The 18,005-nt window shown below is 56.3% G+C and overlaps 1 protein-coding gene across 2 annotated transcripts in view; it reads left to right on the plus strand.

Annotated features, from left to right (window-relative positions):
- Positions 1 to 16,797, plus strand: part of DNAAF5 (dynein axonemal assembly factor 5) — a 37,784-nt gene extending 20,987 nt beyond the window's left edge. Inside the window, exons 10-13 of one of the 2 annotated variants that reach the window (XM_003480966.4) lie at positions 1,665 to 1,815; positions 2,348 to 2,504; positions 7,740 to 7,931; positions 15,660 to 16,797. In XM_003480966.4, coding sequence (XP_003481014.1) covers positions 1,665 to 1,815; positions 2,348 to 2,504; positions 7,740 to 7,931; positions 15,660 to 15,796 — 637 coding nt within the window. In that variant the 3' untranslated portion in view covers positions 15,797 to 16,797. The other variant, XM_021085931.1, reaches the window with a different exon arrangement.

An 18,005-nucleotide genomic window follows, 5' to 3' on the forward strand; every position in this document is an offset into this window, starting at 1 on the left:
GAAGGCAGCGTCGGAAGAAAGGTGTGCCACTTGCGGACACTTATCTCAGGGAACTGACGGCGCATCCTCAGGGAGGAGAGAGGTTGAGACCCACCTACCGGGTCTTGGCCTTGAGTGTTGCGAACGGTCCAGTCGTGAGATACCAGGGCCCTGACGGGGACGCGGCGCTGCCACCCTCCCCAGACCGAGCGCCCCTCCGGGAGCCCCCTCCCCAGACTCAGGGTCGTGCGAGGCCCCCGGGGCCAGAGAACGGCGGGGTGAGGGCGCCCCGCTTGGAGGACGTGCTGGCTCTCGGGGGTTCCTGCCCTGGCTGGAACACGAGCCCCTCGATGAACGGGGGCCTGGAGCTCAGGTGCCACCCAATGCCATCCCCTCTCGCACCCTGTGTTCTGGCCTCAGGCCCTCACCCCGGGCATGCCGTTCCCGTCTGTTCCCTGTGGCTGACTGCGAACCGGGAGTGGCAGCCCCTCCGAGCAGGGTCCTGCCTGAAACCCACGAGGGATTTGAAGGCGCTGCTCTCGCGCCGGGCGGCCGGATGCTGGCCTTCTCCGGGAGCCTGTGGGTCGCCTCTGCCGGGTTCCCAGTCACAGGCCCGGCTGCAGGCCGACATGCGTCTTCTGTAGGAAGCCTGCTGCCCTTTCTGCTCCCAGCACCTCCGTGCTTGGGGGCAGGTTCTCTGGAGTTGGAAGCAGCACGCGTGGCCCCCACCTGGCCCCCCCCCCACCTCCAGCTCTCAGCCCTCAGGCTCTTGTGGCCACATTGCGTGGACGCCTCCTCCTGACAAGGGCTGAGCTCTCCAGAGACCCCTGTGAGTCACGCTGCGGGAGAAGCAGTCCTTGGCATGGAAACTGAAGCCCGGGGCAAAGCTAATTGAAAGAGCTAAGGGCCCCCGAGCCAGGCAGCAGCAGGTGCGCCGGTGGCTCTGGCACGCCCCCTGCTGGAGGCAGGCCGGTGGTGCCTTTGGAGGCCAAGGCCGCAGACAGAATGCAGCCCCGGGCTGGGGGGCGTCTTCACCCTGGGTGGGACCCTGAAGCATCTGGCGTTTGAGGCGAGACCAGCTGTGAAGTGTGCCCAGTGAGCATGTCGGGAAATAATTCGAATTACTTGTTGAACAGAATGTGTTTTGCTCCGTTCGCAGAGGCCTGTAGGGGCCGAGGATTCACAGGAAAGGCCGAGGCTTTTCCCTGGGAGCTTTGAATGGGCCGCAGTCTGGCTCGGCTGCGCTGGGCGGCCAGGCCCGCTGGCTGGGGGCCGGGGTCCCAGCACCACTGGCTTTGTGTTCGTCCTGGTGGCCGTGCTGGTGGAAGGCCTGCGTCCCCCGTGTCCTTGCAGGTGACACCGTGGGCGCAGCCCTGCCGCGTCCTCCCGCTGAGGTGGAGGGTGCGGTCGGGGGGCCCCGTGCTTGTGTCTCCCGGCACGTCGAAGCTCGGGCAGCTTGACCTCCTTGGAGATCCGGCAGGGGTGACGGGATGCCCCCGGCTGGGGCGGGGGGGGGGGGGGGCTGGCACACACGACCGCCACCCCGGGCCGCGGAGACCCGCACGGCTCTCCAGTGCCGCTTCTGCGGGTTCTCGCTGGCCTCTCCCTCAGCCCGTCTCCCAAACAGAAGGGCTTCGTTCGGGAGTCTGGGGGCCCCTCACCGCCCTCTCCTGCTCTCGCTGCAGACAGCTCCGAGGCTGCCTGGACACCGTGCTCAAGGACATCCTTGTCCCCAATCTGCAGTGGCACGCTGGCAGGACGGCCGCGGCCATTCGCACAGCGGCCGTGTCCTGCCTCTGGGCCCTCGTCAGCAGCGGGGTCCTGTCGGACAAGCAGGTAGGGCTCCCCTGCCTCTCCGGTCGGGGGCGGGCCGTGGGCACGAGGGTTAGCAGGGGTCTGGGGGGGCCTTTTGTTGACGAGAAGAGTTTGGTCCCGGGATCTCACTGGGGAGCACGTCTGTATCCAGGTCTGCAGGCAGACCAGGAACGGAGCACACGGGGGGCGCGGTTAAAACACGCTGGCGCCTGAGCAGCCGTCACCTAGGCTGAGGTGTTGCCCAGCCTCGGCGGACCTGACCCGGTCCCGCGGCCCGTAGCGGGCCGTGTGGGGTTGGTCCCTCTCCCAGCCTTGCGGAAGTGACGTTTTTGTAAACTCAGCAGACCCGTGTTCACGTCATCTGGATTCTTAAGGTCAAGGTTCAGGTCTGCTCTGTGTGTGGAAACTTAAAGGTAGCATTTCAGCCTCCGTTAGGTTTGCATCCAAACCACGTCTCTTCCGTTGCAGGCAAAGCACACAGGGCAAGAGCAGCCGCTCTCCTCTCCGGGACGGTGCCGCCGGCGTCACGGCCGTGTGTGCTCTTTACTTGCAGGTACAGGAGGTGCAGGAAACGCTGATGCCTCAGGTTCTCACCACCCTGGAGGAGGATTCTCAGACGGCGCGACTACTCTCATGCCGGATCGTTGGCGTGTTTCTGAAAGCCTCGGATGGTGCAACGGAGCCTGACAAATTCATCAAGATTTATCCCGGTAGCACCTTATTCTTTTCCAGTTCACATGCATCTGTCTGACCGTCTTCTGTTCTTTTTAACTTGTTCTTATTTCTTTCTTTTGCAGCCGCACCCATGGCATATGGAAGTTCCGGCCTACACCACAGCCACGGCAGCTGGGGATCCGAGCCGCATCTGTAACCTACACGGCACCTTGCAGCAACGCCAAATCCATGACCCACTGAGCAAGGCCAGAGATTGAACCTGCGTCCTCACGGACATTGTGGTGTTTGTAACCCACTGAGCCACAGTGAGAACTCCAACAGTTGTTTGCTTTATAGAAAAACATAAAATCCTGCTTTGACTCCGGGCAGCTTGGTACTGTGAGTCCTCAGACCTGGTGATGACAGCTGTGACGTCACTACGTAACGTGACACGAGGAACAGGGCAGGCCTGTTGTGCACGGCGTTGGGGGGGGAGGGCAGCGTGAGCGGGTCGGCCCTCAGACACCCCCCGGCAGCGGGGGTACAGCCCTGGAGCTGAGGCCGGGCCCCGGGTGTGGGAATGGGCAAGGGGCCAGCCTTGTGTGCCAGCCATGCCTCAGGTCCCCCGTGTCACTGCCCTGGAGCCCAAGCACCGACAAGCCCCAGAGACGCAGAACCCAACCCTAAGCAGCCAGCAGGTGCAGGGGTCCCAACACAGAGTCGGGCTTGTGACATGTACTCCGCGGGAACTTGAGGAAGCTGGCAGATGTGCCTACACGGAGCCAAGTGCGATTACAGGCCCCTCAGAGCTGTCCTCTGCAAGCGCGTGGAAGGTTCCCCCCAAAGCTGAAAGAATAACAGCGAGTTCCCACCGTGGCTCTGTGGATTAAGGACCTGGCTGCAGAGGCATAGGTTTGATCCCAGCCCGGCACAGGGGGTTAAAGGATCTAGCGGTGCCGTATCTGCAGCTTGGATTCAGTCCCTGGCGCAGCAACCAGGACATGCCAGAGGTGTGGCCCAAACCACAAAACACGAGCTTCCGGGGGCGGGTCTGGAGAAGGGGCAGCGGGCCCCGTGTCCAGCCTCGAAGGGAGCAGGAATCAGGCCAGGGAGATGGGCGCAAAGGGGAGGCGTTGGGGCAGCGACAGGAGGGTGAGGGGAATGGCCTGGGAGCTGCGCGGAGGCGGGACCGAGGAGCGGGCTGCCCGTGAAGGAGGGCTGGCAAAGGCCGCTGCTCCTCGTGCCGGGCGCTGGTGTCCTTCACTCCCTCCTCTGAGCATCTGGGTTCCTGGCCTTGGCCTCTGTTGCCACCTGCAGTGGAGTGAAGCCTTTCCTGGAGCCTGTGGAACACCGACAAAAACGCTTGTTTAAAAGGAAAAAAAAGAATCAGAGATGCTGCCGGGGAACACAGAGCAGATTGATGAACCCCTGGGGTGGGGGGTGGGGGGCACGGGGCCGGGTTTCGTTTCTTCTTCTTTTTGTCTTTTTGCCATTTCTTGGGCCACTCCCGTGGCATATGGAGGTTCCCTGGCTAGGGTCTAATCGGAGCTGTAGCTGCCAGCCTCCGCCAGAGCCACAGCAACGCGGGATCTGAGCCGAGTCTGCGACCCACACCCCAGCTCACGGCAACGCCGGATCCTTAATCCACTGAACGCGGCCAGGGATCGACCCCGCAACCTCACAGTTCCTCGTCGGATTTGTTAACCACTGCGCCACGACGGGAACTCCCAGTTTTCGTCTTAAACCTGGTGGCAGCTGCTCAGGTTTTCATCATTATCTGCCTATTTCTTGCCACAAATACTCATTTTTGGAAACAGTTTTCTGGATTCCTGGAAATGAGAATAGTCACTGAAGTTTAAAACTGTGGTACGGGGCATAAACTCGACTGACCAAGGCTGCTGACAGTCCCCTCGGGGCGGGACCGTGGGGGTGGGGGCGCCGAGCTTTCTGGGGGCAGGCGAGTGTCACCGTGCGGTAACGGCTCGAGTGTCCGGAGCCGCAGCGGCCGAGTCCTCGAGGTGTGCACCTGAGCGCAAAGCACCTGCCCGCAGGACCCCGAGCTGAGGCCGCCCCTCCCGCATCCCCTCAAGTGCGCTCTTTTCTGTGTTTGTAGCACGTGGTTTCCGCGTCGGCCTTGTGGTCCTGCCTCTAGGTGCGCCCGGCTGGCCATGTGCTGTGCTGGCTGCCGGCTGCGACGGGGTCTGCTCGCTGTTCCACACGCAGGCGGGGAAGGGATGGCGCCTGTTTGGGCACTTGTGCCCGTTGGAGGCAGGCGCGTGCGGGTGGTTTTGGGACAGGGATTCCTTTTGTGGTCCCAGCCCTGACCTCTCGCAGGGATGGGTCTGGAGAGTCCTTGCCGGCTTGGCTGGCGAGGGGAGGACACCGAGCCGCCCAGGACAAACCCAGAGATGCCAACACAGGGCAGAGCCGTGCAGCAGCATCTGTTCTGCCGAGGCCGTGGTGGCTCATGAAGGGAAGCCTTCGGTGACTACAGTGATAGCGTCTGGCTAAAGCTAGAGAGTGAGGGTCACAGGAACAGGCGTTGTCACCTGCAGACGCCCCGGAGCGGTACCGCGGGTTCCCTTCCAGACGCCGCAGGGAAGCCAGGCCGAGGACCCTGTGGGTTTCCGGTGCAGAGAGAACCGTGTGAACACAGAACTGTAGTCTGCTAAGTGTGCGGTGGCGTTACGTCTAAAGAAACAACATTTTTGCCTTAATCAGAAGGCACTTGATTGCTAAAAACAGCCACCATTGTCTCAGCCGTCAGTGAGTCGTCATCTTTGTGCTGGAGGAAGGCCCGGTGGCCGTGGCCGTGGCCGCAGCAGTTTCTTCTGATGCGAGGGTGACGGTGACGTGTGCCGCGTGGCCGGACCCTCCCTTTCCTGGACGCTTTCTCTGTTGCGCGCCGAGCTGTGCGGAGTCGGTCCTCGCAGGGCCCGCCGCTGCTTTCTCACCAAATCGATGGAATCTCCTCCGTCCTTTGCTCCACCGGACCTCACAGCGTCTTCCCCAGGAGTGGATTCCAACTCAGGAAGCCGCTCTGCCGCCTCTTGCGTGCGAAGCCGCCCCGCATCCGTTCCCGTTTCTCCTCAAGATGCAGCGGCTCAGGCCATCTCCAGGCGCCTGTTCTAATTCCGGTTCTCTTGCTGCTCCCACCGCATCGGCAGCCACTTCCCGGTGAGGTCTTGACCCCTCTGAGTCGTGCCATGCACCAGGGGTGTTTGCAGGGGCATCTGGAGTAGTGAGTGCTTTCCAGAAGGTTTTCAATTGACTAGATTCGATCTCCCAAATCCATCAGAGGAGTCACCCTCTACGGCAGCTCTAGCCTGACGAAATGTATTTTTTCAATAATTAGACTTGAAACTTGAAGTGACCCCGCGGGCTGCAGCATGGACGTTGGGTCGGCGGGGCGCAGGCGCGGCGGCTCGTGCACCTCCAGCAGGGCCCTTGGGGCCCAGGTGCGTTGTCCGTGAGCAGTGATCTTTGGAAAGGAATCTTTTTTTCTGAGCAGCGGACTTACAATACTGAGTTAACCGTCCTGCAAGCAGAAGTGCTGCCGTCCCGGCTTCGCTGGGGCCCCGGTCGCGCACAGGCAGAGGAGATTCAGCGTCATCCTCGGGGCCCCAGGGGTTCGGGAAGTGCGCCCTGGCCTCCACTTGAGTCAGCAGCTGCTTTAGCCCCATCAGACGGCTGCCCGTCGTGAGGCCTGGTGTCGGCTCCTCCTCCTCCTCGCTGTCAAAGCCCCGGACGGCATCTTCTAGTGAGAGGCCGCCCCTCGGCTGCAGCTCATGGAGCAGGTGCTGCAGCTTCTGCATTGGCACCTGCTGCTTCACCTGCGCTTTTATGCTGAGGACGCGGCTCTCTCCCACCCTCCTGAACAACCTCGGCCTGCTTCGGCCTTTTCGGCCTTTGCTTCGGCAGCTCCTGGTCTCCGCCTTCCGAGCAGGAGGAGTCAGTGCCTCGCTCAGGGTGAGGCTTTGGCTGAGGCGCATGTTGGGGCTGCGCTGAGCCTCCGTCCAGACCTTTCACGCTTTGTCCACGTCAGCAGTGGGGCTGCTTTGCTGTTCCAGCCTTTGCGGCCTCGCCTCCGGTGTGTCTGGGCCTCCACCTCGCCTTTCCCGCTGGGCTCAGTCGTCACTTCTGTTTGCCGGGAGCGCCACGTGGCTTTCCCTCTCCCTCGAGCCGCTGGAGGCCGGTGCGGGCATGGTTCGGGCTTCAGAGAATAGGGGCCCGAGAAGGGCAGGGCGCCCCAGAACGCTGCCAGCAGTGTCATCAGAGGTCCCTGGTCGCACACAAGTCACAGTGACAGTGATGCTACTACAAATGAAAAAGTTTGCCAGGTGCTGAGAGCTGCCAAAAGGCGACACAGACACGAAATGAGCAGATGCTGCTGACACAACGGAGCCGGTGGACGTTTCACCGCACACCTTCCGTTGGCCAGGCTGAGTCGGAGGGACCGGCGCCTGTGTCGTTGCCGAGGTGACCGGGACGGGGGTGGAGTGGCGCCTGGCCGCTCTCTGGGCTCGAGGCGCGCCTGTCTCCGCGCTCTTTGCCCGAGGAAGGTGCGTCTTCTGGGAGCTGAGGCCGTGGGCCCCATGGGGACGGCCTCGCCGGCACATTTGACTGGACTCTCGCCGGGAGCAGAGCTGCCCTCCGAGCGTGACGGGTGGCGCCAGCCCACAGCCCGGACCGCAGGACACTGGCGCGAGGCCAGGGCTCCCCGAGCGTGGGCATTGCTGCGTGCCCACTCGCCCACCTGCCGAGTCGCCAAACGTCCCCCGGCCGCGGCCCAGGCGTTTCTTGCAGCTCCTGTGGGGAGAGCATCCACTGGTGAAAGCCCTGCCCCTCACGGGGACGTGGCTACCCGCCGGGGAAGGCGGTGCCTGTGTTTTCAGCAGCAGAGCATCTCGTCCCAGAGGCTCAGCAGAAACAACTGCCGTGGCTGGTGGCTGCCATGTCCCCGGGCTCAGCTCTGTCCGCAGAGCCCGCGGTGGGCAGACGGCAAGACACCTCTCCTGTGCTCTCTGCTCCTCAGGGAGGGCAAGGCGGCCTGGGTGTGGTGCCTCTGGGGGACTTGGAGTCGGGGGCCCCCAGGGCTGCCCTGCAGCTGTGGAGATGCTCGGCCAGCCGAGCACGCCCGGCAGCAGCGGGGCCGGTCGCTCCTCCGCCCTGTCCCCGGCGTCCCTCCCTTGGCCAGAGCGGCCGAGGGTCCTGGTGTGGGTTACACCTCTGCAACCAGGCTCCGGGCTCCGGGACCTCCGCTCACACTCCCGTCCGGCCCTTCCTTCCAGAACTCCTAAAACGCCTGGATGACGTCTCCAACGAGGTGAGGCTGGCGGCCACCTCCACCCTGGTCACCTGGCTGGAGTGCATCCGGAACGAGGCCGGGCAGTGCTGTTACCGGAGCAGCGTCCAGCACCTGTACAGGGAGCTCCTCGTGTACCTCGACGACCCCGAGCGCGCCGTCCAGGACGCCGTTCTCGGTAAGGCCCCGCGGGGCAGCGCCGGCCAGGCCCCGAGCCCCTGGTGCTGACTGGTGGAGGGACGCCTGAGAGGGTCCCGATGCCCACTCGAGTAAAGCCACAAGAAGCCCATTCCGCGCACTTTAACGTGAGTCGCTCGGGTTTCCGAGAGGCGCATTTTCCAAAACACAGCAAGGAGCGTGAAATCGGTTCACGTTTCCTGCGTCTCTCGAGCATCAGGCTGAAGACACGCGGAGCCACGTCTGCGCTGAGCCGTCTGTCATGTGTGTCCTTGTCCTTTGGTTGAAGTACGTGAATTTAACATAATCGGCCTCGGAGTTCCCGTCGTGGCGCAGTGGTTAGCAGATCTGACTAGGAACCACGAGGTTGCAGGTCTGATCCCTGGCCTTGCTCCGTGGGGTAAGGATCCGGCGTCGCTGTGGCTGTGGTGTAGGTCGCAGGCTCAGCTCGGATCCTGTGTTGCCGTGGCTGTGGTGTAGGCCAGTGGCTACAGCTGTGATTGGACCCCTAGCCTGGGAACCTCCATATGCTGCAGGTGCAGCCCTAAAAAGAAAGAAAGAAAAAAAAAAAAGGTTTCTCCGTGTCTCTTCATGGCCTGATAACTCCTTTCTTTTTCCCGCTGACATGCCATCGTCGAGTGTAGCTTCTGTTACATGCACCTACCCAAGGACGCCTTCGTTGCTTTCAGATTTCAGCAAGCACGAGGAAAGCCGCTCTGAACATCTGTGTGAAGGGTTTTTGCCAACATAAGTTTTCAGCTCCTTTGGGTAAATACCAAGGAATGTGGTTGCTGGGTCGCACGGGAAGAGTGTATTTATTTTTGTAAGAAGCCGCCAAACTGTCTTCCAGAGGGGCTGCACATGGCATCCCCAGCAGCGAGGGGGCTCCTGGTTTCCACATTCTGCCAGCATGAGGCCTGCTGGTCTTGGCCACTGTGATGGGGTGTAGTGATGTCTTGTTGGTTTTGGGGGGTTTTTTTTTTTGCTTTTTAAGGCTGCATCTGCACCATATGGAGGTTTCCAGGCAAGGGATCAAATCAGAGCCACGGCCACAGCAACGCGGGATTGGGGCTGCATCTGTGACCGACACCACAGCTCACAGCAACGCCAGATTTTTTACCCACTGGGTAAGGCCAGGGTTCGAACCCTTGTCCTCACAGATACTAGTCAGGTTCGTAACCTGCTGAGCCACAGCGGGCACTCCTCATACTGTTTTAATTTACCTTTCCCTGGTGATAGGTCTTGTGAAGCGTGTTTTCCTATGCATGTTTTCATCTGTGTATCTGCTTTGGTGAGTTACCTGTTGAGGTCTTTGGCCCGTGTTTTAATTGTGTTGTTTGTTTTCATATTGTTGAGTTTTAAGAATACTTTGTGTATTTTGGATAATAGTCCTTTATCAGATGTATCTTTTGCAAATATTTTCTGTGTGAAATGTTTTTAATTTTAATGAAATCCATCTTTTTGGTTATTTTTTTTCACAGATTATACTTTTGGTGTTGTATCTAAAAAGTCATTGCCATACCCAAGGGGCACCTCGGTTTTATCTTATGTTTGGTTTTTGTTTGTTTGTTTGTTTGTTTGTTGTCTTTCTAGGGCTGCACCTGCGGCATATGGAGGTTCCCAGGCGAGGGGTTGAATCGGAGCTGCAGCTGCCGGCCTGCACGCCAGCCACAGCCACGCGGGATCGGAGCCGCGTCTGTGACCCACAGCACAGCTCACGGCAACGCCGGATCCTTCACCCGCTGGCGAGGCCAGGGATGGAACCCTGTCCTCATGGATGCTGGTCAGGTTCGTTACCACTGAGCCACGACAGGAACGCCCGTCTCATGTTACATTCCAGGAGTTTTACGTGTGGGTCCGTGATCAGTTTGAACTAATTTTGTGAAGCACGTAAGGTCTGCGTCTAGATTTTTTCTTTTCCTTGTAACGAGCATCCGTTTGTTCCAGTCCTGTTTGTGAAAAGACCGTCTTGGCGCCATCGTTTCGCTTTTCCTCCTTAGTTGAAGAGCAGTGGGCCGTGTCTATGCGGGCCTATTTCCGGGCGTCTCCGTCCTGTTCCGGTGACCTGATGGCCAGCGCCACACCGTCCGCGTCACCGGGGCCTTACAGAGTGTCTTCCAGCCGGGGGGGCTGGCAGCTGAACGCTGTCCCTCAGTATCGTGCGGCTTTGTCGACACCCAGGAGCGTGTTGCTGGGACTTTAATTCGGGCCGCACGGAATCCATGCGTCGATCAGCGTGGGAGGAACTGGCGTCCTGGCCATGCTGAGTCTGCCTGCCCGGGAACATGGAGTCTCTCTATTCGGCGCTTTGATTTCGTTCATCAGTGTCTTGTAATTGTTTTTCACACGGGTTCCCTCTCCGTTTTGTTAGCTTGACTCCAAAGTGTTTCATTTCGAGAGGTGCTGATATAAACGGTATTGGGTTTTTCATGGGATTTTTTTCCTTCTCTTTTCTTTTTTTGGGGGGAGGGCTTTTTATGGCCGCATCTGCAGCATATGGGGGTTCCCAAGCTAGGGGCTGAATCAGAGCGGCAGCTGCTGGCCTCCACCACGGCCCCAGCAACGCGGGATCCGAGTCACGACCTACGCCACAGCTCACGGCAACACCGGATCTTTAACCCACTGAGCAAGGCCAGGGATCAAACCCGCATCCTTGTGGATACTAGTCGGGTTCGTTAACCACTGAGCCACCATGGGAACTCCTTTTTTTTTTTTTTCTTCCAATTTTAAGGGCTACACCCATGGCATATGGAAGTTCCCAGGTTAGGGGCTGAATCGGAGCTGTAGCTGCTGGCCTACACCATAGCCACAGCCATGTGGGATCCAAGCCACATCTACAGCATACACCGTAGCTCACAGCAACACTGGATCCTTAACCCACCGCACAGGGCCAGGAATCGAACCCGCGTCTTCAGGGATACTAGCCAGGTTCGTTACCACTGAGCCACAGCAGGAACTCCATAGTATTGTGGTTTTAATTTCCAATCCCACTTGTTCACTGCGTGTATATAGGAAAGTGATTGACTTTTGAGTATTAGCTGTCTAGCTTGCAAATTCGCTGTCATCACTAGTTCCAGAAGTTTGTCACCTGATCCTGTCACCTGCACAAGTTCTCCAATGTGTATGTTATCTTTCATTTCCTTTTGCATTAGCCGGGACTTCCTCTTTGATGGTGAAAAGGCGTGGTGAGCACGGCAGGAGCACGTCCTTGCTGGTTCCCAGTTCTGTGGGAAAGGATCACATTTCTGACCCGAAGCCTGGTGTTAGTTATGGGGTTTGGGTAGATATTCATTATCGAGGCAGTTGCCTTCTATTGCTAGTTGACCAGAGGGTGTTTAATCGTGAGTGGATGTCGGATTTTGTCAGAAGGCTTCTCTGTGTCTGTGGATGATGTGGTTTTCTCTTTTAGCTTATTGGTGTGATAAATCGCAGTAACTGATGTTTTAGATGCTGCCCCAGTTGTTCATACCGGATAGATCTCACCCGGTCTTGGCGTGTCAGTCTCTTTCTGCATCGTCGGATTTGATTTGCTAAAGTTTGGCTGAGGAGTTTTGCGCCTCCCTTCACAAGAGACACTGGCCTTTAGTTTTCTCTTCTTGTCACGGGGTGACCTGCTGCTGGGGTGAGGCCAGCCTCACGGGACGCGTCAGGCAGCGCCCCTCTGCTGCGGTCGTCTCGGAGAGGTCGGAGGGCCTCGGTTTGTAAAATTTACCAGTGAACCCTTTGGGGCTGGTGTCTTCTGCTCTGGACGGTTATTTATTACTGGTTGGGTTTCTTTAGCAGAAGGTCGGTTGCGATTGTCCGTTTATTCTCTCGAGGGTTTTGGCAGATGATGTCTTTCAGGGAATTGGTCCGTTTCTTCTAGGTTATCGAATTCGCGGGCAAGGAGTTGTTCAAAGAGCCCGTTCTGGTCTTGCGGATGTTCTCTGTTGATGTCGTGTTTCCGGCTTCAGTGGTTTATTCTCTAATTCTTCTTTCTGTTCTTCTGCTGACTTTGGATTTAATTTGCTCTTTTTCCAGTTTCCTGAAACAGTCATTCAGATCACGGGTTTCAGTTCAGTGAACACTCAAGGCTGTGAGCTTCCCTGTAACAAATCCTGATAAGTCGTTTCCATTTAGTTCGATTTTTTTGTCTTTTTTTTAATTATTATTATTTTTGTGTGTTTGTTCAGGGCCACACCTGCGGCATATGGAGGTTCCCAGGCTCCAGGTCAAATCAGAGCTGTAGCCGACAGCCTACACCACAGCTCACAGCAACGCCAGATCCTTAACCCACTGAGTGAGGCCAGGGATCAAACCCGCATCCTCAAGGGTCCTCGTCAGATTAGTTTCCACTGAGGCACAACGGGGACCTCCTCGTTCAAAATATTTTTTAATTTTGCTTGAGGGTTTTTTTCTCTGACCATTGTGCTATTGAGAAATGTTTGGGGTTTCCGGTTTTGCTAGGGGGGAGGTTTGGCTGAGCCCACGGCATACAAAGGTTCCTGGCCAGGGATCAAACTCACGCCACAGCTGTAACCAGAGCCACAGCAGTGACAACACCAGATCCTGAACCCACTGAGCCACCAGTGAACTCTGAAATAGATTGTTTAATCTCCAGATAGTTAGGGATTTTTCCGGTTTAATTCCATGGTGGTCTTAGAGATTGTGTGTGTTCCGTCATTTCAGTTTTGTGAAGGTCGGTCGATGGCCCTGAGTGTGGCCCATTTAATGGCTCTTTCACGAGAGGGTGAGAAGGACGAGCATGGGGTAGCTGGGCGAGGCCGTCTGGAGGTCCAGGGGATGGTGTGCTCTTTGGCTCGGCGCTGTGCTCACTGACGTCCTGCCTGCTGGCTCTGTCCCTGGAGAGGCAGGCGTGGGGTCTGCAGCCACAGTGGCGGGTTCCTGTGTTTCTCTTTGCAGCTACTGGTTTGACCTCGCGTGGGGCGATGCTCGGTTACTAGGCTCACCCTTGCTAAGGAGGGTTGCATCTTCCTGGAGACCTGACCCCTCAACCAGCATGCTCATCACGTTGCTCGCTCCGCGCTCAGCTCCATTTATAGCTGTCGTGACTCTTTTGCACTTTTTAATGTTTTATTGACGTTAGTTGGTGTACAGTGTTGTGATAATTTCTGTGTAGAAAGTGATTCCGTTGTGCGTATACACACATCCGTTCTTTTTCTGATTCTTTTCCCATAGAGGTTATAACAGAGTATTGCATGCCATTCCCTGTGCTAGGCGGCGGGCCCTGTTGCCCGTCCATCCCACATACCTAGAGTGCACGTGCCCATCACAAACCCCCAGTCCACCTCCCACCTTCCCTTTTAGTAACCGTAAGTCAAAGTCTGTGCACCTGCTTCTGTTTTGTAAAAATAAGTTTATTTTTATCATTGTTTTTAGATTCCACATATAAACAATATCATGATGTTTGTCTTTAGCTAATTTACTTAGCGTGATAATCTCTGGATCCATCCATGTTGCTGCAAATGACATTATTTCATCCTTTTTTGTGGCTGAGTAGTATTCCACTGTGTTTATACACCACATCCTCTTTTTTTTTTAATTTTATTATTATTATTATTATAGCTTTTTAGGCATATAGAAATTCCAGGCTAGTTGTTGAATCAGAGCTGCAGCTGCCAGCCTATACCACAGCCACAGCAACACCAGATTGGAGCCACATCTGCAGCCTAGACCATGGCAAACAGCAGTGCCAGATCCTTGACCCACTGAGCGAGGCCGGGGATTGAACCCGTGTCCTCATGAATACTAGTCAGGCTGGTAAGCCGCTGAGCCACAGCGGGACCGCCCGAACCACATCTTCTTAATCCGTTTTTCTGGCAGGGGACATTGACGTTTTCCCGAGTCCTGGCTGTTGTGAATGGTGCTGGCTGTGAACATAGGGTGCATGTGTCTTCCCAAATCGCAGCTTTGTCTGGATATGTGCCCAGGAGTGGGACTGCTGCATCATATGGTAGTTCTCTGCTTAGTTTTCTGAGACGCGTCCGTCCTGTTCTCCACGATGCCCCCCGATTTGCATCCCCACCGTCAGCGCGGGCGGGCTCCTTTCCTCCACACCCGCGGCAGCATTTACTGTCTGCAGACTTTCTGATGGTGGCCGTTCCGACTGGTGTGAGGCGATAGCTCACAGTTGGCTTGGTTTGCATTTCTGTAGTAATCAGAGATTCTGAGGGTCTTTTCATGTGTCTTTTGGCCCTCCGTATGTCTTTGGAGAGGTGTCTGTTTAGATCTCCTGCCCATTTTTTGGTGAGGTTGTTTGGTTTTGATGGTGAGCTGCATGAGTTGTTTTAATACTTTGGCTATTAATCCCTTATCAGTTGCATTGTCTGCAAGTACTTTCGCCCATCCTTTGGGTTGTCTTTTTGTTTACGGTTTCTGTTGCTCTGCCAAAGCTTCTGAGTTTAATCGGGTCCCGTTTGTTTAGTTTTGTCTTTATTTTCATCACTCTAGGAGATGCACGCGAGGAGATAGTTCTGTGCTTTATTTTCCTCTAGGAGTTTTATAGTATCTGGTCTACGTTTAGGTCTTTACTCCATTTTGTGTCTGTTTGGTGTCTGGTGTTGGAGAGTGCTGGATTTCATTCTTTTGCATGTAGCTGTCGGGTTTCCTTGGCAGCACTGATTGAAGAGCCTGTCTTTTCTCCCGTGTGGAGTCTCACCTCCTTTGTCACAGGGTAGTTGACCAGTGACGTGTGAGCTTATTTCTGGTCTTTCTATCCTGGTCCATGGATCCGTATTTTTGTTTTTGTGCCGGTACCACACTGTTTTGATGACTGCAGCTTGTCGTATAGGCCGAGGTCAGGGAGCCTGATTCATCCAGCTTTGTTTTCCTTTCTCAGGGTGGCTCTGGCTGTTCAGGGTCTTCTCTGTTGCCGTAGGCATTGTAAATTCTTCGGGGTTTTAGTTCTGTGAGAAGTGCCGCTGGTGGTTTGATAGGATTGTCGGGACTGTAGGTTGCCTCGGCAGTGCCGTCATTTTGACAGTATTGATTCTCCCAGTCCAGGAGCAGGGTTTAGCTTCGCATTGGTTTGTTTGTCTTTGGTTGCCTTCGTCGGCATCTGATGCTTTTCGGAGGACAGGTCTCTTGCCTCCTTAGGTAGGTATATTCCTAGGCATTGTATTCCTTTTGATGCAGTAGCAAAGGGGATTCTTTCTTTAATTTCTCCTTCTGATTTTTCATTGTTAGTGCATGGAAATGTGAGAGATTTCTGTATACGAAGTTTGTGTCCTGAAACTTTGCCAGATGCATTGATGAGCTCTGGTAGTTTTCTGGCAACGTCTTTAGGATTTTCCACGTATAGCGTCATGTCATCCGCACATAGCAGTAGCTTATTTCTTTGTTAATTTGGATTCCCTCCTACCATCTCATAATGGCTTCTTCATCTTTGGGTGTAGAATATCTTTTTTGGTAACTTCCGGTCTTTTTTTTTTTTTTTTTCCGGCCGTACCTGTGGCACATGGAAGTTCCTGGGCCAGCCATTGGGTCCTAGCCGCAACTGTGACCGACGCCACAGCAGCGGCAGTGCCAGATCCTTTATCCACTGTGCCACAGCAGGAACTCCTCCAGTCTTTTGTGTCCATGGTTGTTCAGCAGCTCGTTGAGATCTTGCTGTTTTCGTGAGAGGGGGTGAGAACGCGTCCTTCTGCTCCACCGTCCTGCCTCGCGTCACAGCCGTTATAACTTGAATGCCAAGCTGAGGTTGCTTTAGTGGTGTTTTCCTGTTTTGCAGAGGCCCTCAAAGCTGGCAGCGTCCTGTTCCCCGACGTCCTGGTGAGAGAGACGGAGGCCGCCCTCCACAGGCATCGCTCCCCCGCCTACTGCGAGCAGCTCCTCCGGCACCTGCAGGCCGCGCCGCCCGCGCAGTGACCGCAGTTCTGGGCGCAGAGCCTTCGGCTCGGCAGCCGGAGGTGAGAGCCACCGCCGGGCCCTGTCCTCCCCTAGAGCAGGGGTGGGGCCTTCGCGTCTCAGCCGCGGACACCTAGAAGCCAGCCTTGGTTTCCTGAGCGACAGGTTTTCAGACCCCGAGTTCCCGAAATGAGCCGCACTGTGGCTTCCGTGTCTTTACGTCCTGCTGACGCAGGTCGCTGAGAGGCCTGCCACCCGCCTGCAGCTGATGCCCAGTTACATGCTGGCTTCTCCAGACGCAGCCGCGTCAGGCCTCTCTGTCAGGCTCCGTGCACTGCTAGGTTCACGGATTATCAGTTCCTTCTGACTTAAAGGAACCCCAGGAAAGTTCTTGACGATTTCAGAAGAAAAAAGCCAAACTGATTAAAAAGAAGGGTTATTGGAGTTCCCGCGCGGCTCAGTGGCTTGGGGCTCCAGCGTTGCCGCTTCTGGCGAGGGTTTGATCCCTGGCCTGGGGACTTTCTCATGGCACAAGCGCAGCCCAAAAGAAAAAAAAGGAAAAAAAGAAAAGTTCTTTCTGTGGGTTCCTCTACTGAAACGTAGTATCTCAGAGAACAGACTGAAAGGAATTTGAAATTTTAGGAACTATTTATGAACGAAATCTTTCCCATTTAAAAACACTGGAACTTTAGCTGTTGTGTGGATATATTTAGCCATGGTATTTTTTTCTTAAGTCCATAGTACTGACAGTGTTGAAACAGACTCTCTAGTCGGATGCAGTTCTGGTTGTGCTCCTGTAAACAGCAGTTAAGGAGAAGTGCGTTTTCTTCTCTTGCACTTTCTGCGCCCAAGTGCCTAAAAGATTTCATTTTCTGTGAGTATTATTTCCACAAGCAGAACATTTATGTTGACACCAGGGGAAAAAATGCCGTGTGTGTTTTCAAAAAAATCAAATATTAACATTTATGCTTTGGTATTTGGAAATGTAATTTAAAATATTTATTATAATTATTTTACATGCCTGTCTGTGTTTTGGTAATTAACCTAGGTTTTTGTCTCATGAGTTTTAACCTCACAGGGCCTCTGCCCGGAGCATCCTGGGCCTTCACCCTGAGGGGCCGCCCAGCTCGGGGCGTGTCCCCTCCGGACACCAGGTGGCAGGAGCTCCAAACGTGGGAGGAAGGCGCAGCAGCACGCTCACCAAGGGCTCGCTGGGGCACCGGGGTCGAGTCAGGGAGGGTGGGGACGGAGCCTGCACTGCAGGCGGGGGGCGCCACAGCCCAGGCCCCTCGGAGCCCTGTCTCCTGACGGTGGCGACGGCACTGCCACCCTCCTGAGTCGCTGAAGCTGCAGCCTCCCTCCCAACCCAGTTCCTGTGCTGGATGGCCTCAGGGGCGTAGATGCCCTCAGTTCTGGGTTTCTGCCAGCTTCCCGACGGCCCTCTGCCCTCTGGATCCTCTGGCACCTTCCTCAGCACCACCCGAAACCTGTGAGAAATGCACATTGCCAGGCCTCACCCAGGCCGCCTCAATCAGAGGTGACCAGGTGGGGCCCAGCGGTGGGGACCCTTGCCCTGAGACCACACGTTTGCAGGCCCAGCCCTGAAGGGGCACAGGAACCGGAAGTCAGCGGCAGAGGCTCGGCTGCGGGGGCCCCACAGGCTCCCCCTCGCTCCCCCGGGGCTCTCCCCATCCAGTCCGCTGCCCGCGGCTGCCATGGAGCCGGTAGCGGGTGTGCCGCAGCTTCTGCGCATCTTTGGGGCAGAAGTTCGGAGGCAGCGTTTCAGTGGGTCAGTACGCCTGGCACAGGGTGAACCGGTCCATGGGTTCAGAGAAAGACGTGACCGTGCAGCCTCTTAGGCCATTAGTGATCTTTTCCTGTTGTTGTGGTTTTTTTGGCCACGCCTGTGGGCTGCAGATGTCCCCGTAATGTGCTGAGCCCAGGGGGCTCCAAAGGGTTAGTAATCTTTTTTTCTCTCTCTTTCTTTCTGTCTTTTTAGGGCTGCACCCAAGGCATATGGAAGCTCCCTGCCCTGGCTAGGGGTCCAGTCGGAACTGTATCTGTTGGCAGCACCACAGCCACAGCAACGCCAGTTCTGTACCCACTGAGCAAGGCCAGGGATTGAACCCACGTCCTCATGAGTGCTAGTCAGGTTCCTTACCTCTGAGCCATTGCAGGAACTCAGGGTTAATAACCGCAACACCTGAGAAGTTCTAGGTTCTTCTCCACT

The sequence above is a fragment of the Sus scrofa genome, chromosome 3 (genome assembly GCF_000003025.6).
Source record: "Sus scrofa isolate TJ Tabasco breed Duroc chromosome 3, Sscrofa11.1, whole genome shotgun sequence".
NCBI lineage: Eukaryota > Metazoa > Chordata > Mammalia > Artiodactyla > Suidae > Sus > Sus scrofa.